The 6,675-nt window shown below is 45.9% G+C and overlaps 1 protein-coding gene across 1 annotated transcript; it reads left to right on the forward strand.

Annotated features, from left to right (window-relative positions):
- Window positions 1-143: 143 nt before the first annotated feature.
- On the forward strand, window positions 144-6,422 carry LOC108798526 (tubulin alpha chain). Its single transcript, XM_018570290.1, has 4 exons — window positions 144-276; window positions 4,698-4,920; window positions 5,217-5,365; window positions 5,445-6,422. The coding sequence occupies exons 1-4, from the start codon at window positions 274-276 to the stop codon at window positions 6,417-6,419; spliced, it is 1,350 nt and encodes a 449-aa protein (XP_018425792.1). The 5' UTR covers window positions 144-273; the 3' UTR covers window positions 6,420-6,422.
- The last annotated feature ends 253 nt before the right edge of the window (window positions 6,423-6,675 follow it).

The following is a 6,675-nucleotide window of genomic DNA, read 5'->3' on the forward strand; positions in this document are numbered from 1 at the left end:
GCGGTGCGTGCCCCCTCTCCCCCCCGCCAGTGTACTCGGCCCGCCTGACGTTTTCATTCGAATGTTCAAAAGGACCAATAGACGGCTGCGCCCAGTGCACGAGCCCCTCCCCCTGCCGGGAACCGCCCACGTGACGTCACACAGGCAAAGTTGTTAAAACGTCCAGCCCAGCGCGCATTCCAGGGTAGATCTTACCGAGACTCCTTGTTGTCGGTCGGTGAGAATTTTGTCTTCCCGCTTCGTTCTTCTAGCTTCTGTACGGTGTGAGCAGTCATGGTGAGTAAGCTGGGGGCGAGTCCGCGCTGACTCATGGCAGGACTAACGGGCCCAATGGTGCGTTTGGAGCGGGGGTTTTATTGCACCACGGAGATACAAAGGTTATCCTGATGGGCCCAGCGAAGGGTTTCGGGCTGTAATAAGTGAGGGGAGGCCAGCGGGCATCGGTAGGTTGATTTATGAGGTATGGCGTCGTAAAAATTTTTTTTTCCCGATACGTCTTTAGTCTAACATGGGAGGTGTCCTATAGAAATGGCGCAGATGATGAAGCGTTACATGGCTGCCATCAGCTGGACCAAACCTTGTAGCAGCATTGTTACACTAATGGGAGATCACGTTGTATAAAACGCGATCTCCCATGAAAATGGCGAGGCCCGATGGGTGTAACTTCATTTTGATTGCGCAGTGAAGGGGGAGGAGAAGACCTCAAGTACGCAGCCTCCGATGTACTGGGTCATCCATGACGGATCGCTATCCGGAGCTCCAGGTGGCAGTGCACGTGGCTGCCATCAAGCCGTTAGCCGGTTGATGTGTGCGCACTAAGCTTGTCTGACCTTCCACTATGGTGTCCTTGGTATCATTCACACAATGAACACATGAGCTTAGTAGTATTTTTCTACATTTAGGGCTCAATAATAATCCGTGGTGACTGCTGTCTTCAACGGAGTCTGCCATGGCATCTAGAAACCATTGTTTTCACTACAATGTGGGTGCGATGGCCTAAAAAAAATGCAGGCTTGCGGCTTTTATTGCAGTTCCCTGGACCACGTCGCAAATTACCATAGTGCTGTACGGGCACCTGATAAAGATAACACCGACAACTCCATTGTGTGGTAACGATGTGGTACACTGCTACCAGTCAATGGACAGTAGCCATATGCTATAATAGAGTATGGCTAGTATGAATGAGCCCTTAGACTTTTTAATATGCATCTAAAGATTGCGTAGTGGGTCACAGTTGCCGTTGCATGTGTTCAGCTGTGGTCATTTACCTGTGTTTAGGAAAACACTGGAATGTTGATACAAAAAAAAACTCCTTGCAGTAGGTTTGTCCCTACATTTGGAGGGTCAACTGCTTGTTTAGGTCTAGGGTACCTGGAAAAGACTTAGCTGATCCCGTTTTGCTCCCGTCTATAAGACTGGCTCGGTGGTGGTCAGTCCCACTGATGTCAGGTACGATGTAGGCCCATAGCCCTGCGTCATATGCAAGAACTGGGGGGGGGGGGGGGGGGGGGCGGGCGGGGGGGGGGGGGGGGGGGGGGGGGGGGGGGGGGGGGGGGGGGGGGGGGGGGGGGGGGGGGGGGGGGGGGATAAAAGTTGGAAGATAAATCCTCACATATTTTAAGGACTTTTTTATATCCAGAAGTAATGGACTTCACATGTGGATATGTAGATTAAGTGGGAGTTGTACATCACTTGTGAGATATAACACAGGATTTTTTTTTATATATGTACACATTTTATGTGATGTACTAGCACGTTTTTTTTCCTATGTTTATTATGGTTTATAGCAGGGGTGCCCACAAGGTCGATCGCGTAGCGATCACTGGTTGATCGGCATGTCCTCTCCTCCTGCCGAAGTGAAGGAACCGGCGGCGGGGGGGGGGGGGGGGGGGGGGGGGGGCGCGGCCACAACCCATAAGCCAGATTGTAGGGGAGAGGATGTGAGCACTGACTGGTGGGGGAGTGAGGATAAGGTAAGCAAGAGGTGTTATATGGGTGCTCTAGACCTAAATGAGCGTTTAACCCTTGCAGTGTGGGGGTAGCCCCATTGCATGGGGAGTTTTTCCTGGAAGTGGGTTTTAAAAATATTTTGAGGTGACATTACTGTTGAAGCATATACAAAAATTTAGATTGATGTTTCATGTACTTGCTTTCTGATTTACCAACCTAGCCTAAAATAATGTACATTGTGTAGCACCAGGAAATCTTAATTTTATAGATTTTTTGATCTCCCAGTATCGTGCAAAGCTTCAGCAGTGCAGTCCTACATTTTTATACTATTATGTATTCCTCTTTTGTTAGATTATACAGGAGTTGTATAGCACCAGCAGTTTGAGCTTTGGCTCCTTTGAATGTTAGTAAATGACACATGATCTTCCCTTAAGTGGGTTTTTTGGCCTATGGGAAATGATGATATATTAGGAGAATGTGCGCATGGGTGTTGCCTGCTCCTTGCACATGGTTAGCTGTAGTGAATAGGGTGAGATCATTACTTCCAGTGCTTGGCTGACTCATGGTCGGCTGACTCAAGGTGTAGAACTAGGGCAGTGTCACTTCCTGGTTCATTGTTGGAGCATGTAAAATGTAGATGAGAAGTGAGTGCCTGCAGGGTACCATGGCTTGTGAACAGACAGCTGAATCTGCTGATGTGCCCTTTGGGGCTGAAAAAAAACCAAACTTGTGTAAGCATATAATCAGCAGTCCTATTGTAACAAAGACTGCATTCTCATGCACTGGACTGTATTGTGTGTATTCTTACATAATGCTTGCTATTGAAGCACTGCTGGTCATGTAAATGCATGAACTCCTAAGATCTTTGTGTTTCATAGCCGGTGCTACCTATTGTCCAGTGAGACCCGGACTAGCATCAGGACCTGTTTGTGACAGTTTGAAGTGATGGTTTTTTAGTTGGCATGTGAACTGACAGTTTATGCTGTTGGTGCATTTTTCTAGGAGGCACATTAGTTAGCTTTTAGACTACGCATGCTGCAGTGCATTGTGGTGCATCGTAATACTGCCAGTCGTTTTCCCCCTCAGTTGTCTTCCAGTACAGGCCAAGAGATAAAGGCTCCACCTCCAGGCAGGAAATGCGTTTCCCAAAATAGAATACAAGTCCAGCCCCCACAAATCTCCGTTTCCTTCATCCGGAGGAGATGTGTTGGAGTATTCTAGAACCTCTGCCTCTCATGGGCTGTTCTGGCTCCCTGCTGTCGTCACATCTGGTACCCAGGGCCCCTCCCTGCTATAGGGGTTAGGTGGCCTGGCTCCCAACCAACACAGCCCACCAAATGTGGCACGAAGCAGCTAAAGGAATTGTTATACTGTGTAGATCACATTGTATTTGGTCTTTTTGGAGCCTGCAATGCATACATACTTTGATGGTTTTTGGCCTAGAACACATAGTTTTCACTTGGCTAACTGATCATTGTCTGTTGGCATCTTCATGACCATGAAGGGCCAAACTGGTCATTTTTACATTTCTACTGTGAGATGTGTGACATGGTTCAGAAGAATCTGCCTTTTTAATGGGGGTAAATGGTGTCCTTGGGGTAAATGATGATTTTAACTTGTGGTGCTAGCTGTATGTGGATTACGTTGGCTTCCCTGCTGTTATACCAGGGTGTGGCCACATGTGCTGTAACTGTGCTGTGGCTTATTGAAGCAGTCTCTGCACTACAGCACGGTTAATCCTTTTGCTGGCGGTCTGGCATTCCTCAATGAGTCAGTGAAGAGAAATCTGCTGGTTTGAGCCGGTTTATAGCGTAGCACAAAAATTAGTATGTGCAGCATATGATTAAGCTGTTGCAGAGAACAATAGAGACGGACAAACTTGGGAGCACCAGGAACACTGAGGCAGAACATTCATCAATTGAGCTTTGTATATAAATGCTGGACGTAGATCCGGGTTCTAGCAAAAACACATTCTGTAGCAGGAAACAACTTGCTACGTAGTCGGTTTTGCTCCATATAAAAAGTCTTACTCTGAACATTTTTTTTTCTTAGAAAATAGCTTTATGCCAGTTTTAGTCTGATGTGCTTAACTACATTACCCTTTATGGTTCTGTCCAACTCATCAGTGTCATCACTGTTTGTGTAGAAAACACCCAGAAGGGGTTGGTTGCAGTGGTCTTGTGCCAGATCAGGAAATCCTCTACTGAATTCACCTTCTATTCAATGCTTTTTTCCCTCCCTCCCACTGTTAAAGTAAAATGAGGGTTTAGTGTGTATGCAATACATATTAGTCAAAATATTTGATAGTTTTGGGTAAAAACTTTATCGCTTGTAACAATTCATGCTCACATTATATCCTAAATTGTTGCCATTGGCACAAAAAGAGGGAGCCTCTGAAATTTTACAGATATGCTAGAGAATGGGACCTTCCTGCCAGTAAAATTTATTAGATGGGATATCGAACCCCTTTTTACTCTGAGACACAATGGAAATAGTGGAAATAGGCAGCACTTTATTCCCAAAGGCTGGGCAAGAAAATAGTTTACTCTCATCCCCTGGCTGGTTTATATGGTGGTGGAGATTGCAGGGGGCCATAGTGGACCTGGGCATTGAAGGTCTGCTAAAACCTGATGGTGGTTTTACACCCCCTACATTCTAGGCTGGATTTTCTGTAATTCTCGACTTGTGCATTTACAAGCTGTTTTTTTCAATATGAGATTAAATCTATTTTATTTTTTTTCTTACAGCGTGAGTGCATCTCTATCCACGTTGGTCAGGCTGGTGTGCAGATTGGTAATGCCTGCTGGGAGTTGTACTGCCTGGAACATGGCATCCAGCCTGATGGGCAGATGCCAAGTGACAAGACCATTGGAGGAGGGGACGATTCCTTCAACACCTTCTTCAGTGAGACTGGAGCTGGAAAACATGTCCCCAGGGCTGTCTTTGTGGACCTGGAACCAACTGTCATTGGTGAGCTTTTAGGACTAACACAAATATACAGACTAAGCCATGCACACTGTTGTGATGGTTTTACAGGATAATGAAGTTTAATGTACAAATGTAAATCCTTTGACTAGAAGTTTTCCTACTTGTGGGAATTGTAAGGGTGAACTGCATTATACTGCTCCAGTACAGGTAAGGGTAGGGCTGCAGAAGTGAGCCAATCAGGTTCTTGGGTTTAGGGATGAGTTGCACTTTTTCCTTTCTAGCAGGTTCTGTTTTGGCAGTGTGGGAAAATGTAATATTTGATTTTGTTTTATGTACAGATGAGGTGCGCACAGGCACATACCGCCAGTTATTCCATCCAGAGCAGTTAATCACTGGCAAAGAGGATGCTGCCAACAACTATGCTCGTGGTCACTACACAATTGGCAAGGAAATCATTGATCTGGTCCTGGACAGGATCCGCAAACTGGTAAAGAAAAATTCACCTTGGAAGCAAAATATCTAGGTGTCCATATTTTACTGTACTAAATGCTTATTTTTTTTGACAGGCTGACCAGTGCACAGGACTTCAAGGTTTCCTAGTCTTCCACAGCTTTGGTGGCGGTACTGGATCTGGCTTCACCTCTCTGCTTATGGAACGTCTCTCTGTTGATTATGGAAAGAAGTCCAAGCTTGAGTTTGCCATCTATCCAGCTCCCCAGGTGTCAACAGCAGTTGTTGAGCCCTACAACTCCATCCTGACCACTCACACCACCCTTGAGCACTCAGACTGTGCTTTCATGGTGGACAATGAGGCCATCTATGACATTTGCCGTAGAAACCTAGATATTGAGCGCCCCACCTACACTAATCTGAATCGTCTTATTAGTCAGATTGTGTCCTCTATTACAGCCTCTCTCCGATTTGATGGAGCCCTGAATGTAGATCTGACAGAGTTCCAGACCAATTTGGTGCCCTACCCTCGTATCCACTTCCCTCTTGCCACTTACGCCCCAGTTATCTCAGCTGAGAAAGCCTACCATGAGCAGTTAACTGTGGCTGACATCACTAATGCTTGCTTTGAGCCAGCTAACCAGATGGTGAAATGTGACCCACGTCATGGTAAATACATGGCTTGCTGCCTGTTGTACCGTGGTGATGTGGTGCCCAAAGATGTTAACGCTGCTATTGCCACAATCAAAACTAAGCGTAGTATCCAGTTTGTAGACTGGTGCCCTACTGGTTTCAAGGTTGGTATTAATTATCAACCACCAACTGTGGTACCAGGTGGTGATCTGGCCAAGGTACAGCGTGCTGTGTGCATGCTGAGCAACACCACTGCTATTGCAGAGGCCTGGGCTCGACTGGATCATAAGTTTGATCTTATGTATGCCAAGCGTGCCTTTGTGCACTGGTATGTGGGTGAGGGTATGGAGGAAGGAGAGTTCTCTGAGGCCCGAGAGGACATGGCTGCCCTGGAGAAGGATTATGAAGAGGTTGGTGCTGATAGTGCTGATGCAGAGGATGAAGGTGAAGAATACTGAAAGTTCTGTTTGCTTGAAATGTGCCTTTCTGTAGGTTCTACTTTCCATTTTGTCTGTCGTTTTGTTTGTGTTTATTTTTTTTAATAAAGTGCCATTTTTAAATATGGTCCTTAATAGAAGACTGCTGTTGCATTTATCTTTAAGTGAGCCTTCATGCAGGTAATCTGAAGTTATGTGCCTATGCATTTCAGTGTTATATATATTTAAAACGAATGAAGCTTGTCATAAATACAGTTCATGTGCAACATTGCGTTAC

Source organism: Nanorana parkeri, unplaced genomic scaffold (genome assembly GCF_000935625.1).
Source record: "Nanorana parkeri isolate BGI_ZX_2015 unplaced genomic scaffold, ASM93562v1 scaffold1497, whole genome shotgun sequence".
NCBI classification, from domain to species: Eukaryota; Metazoa; Chordata; class Amphibia; order Anura; family Dicroglossidae; genus Nanorana; species Nanorana parkeri.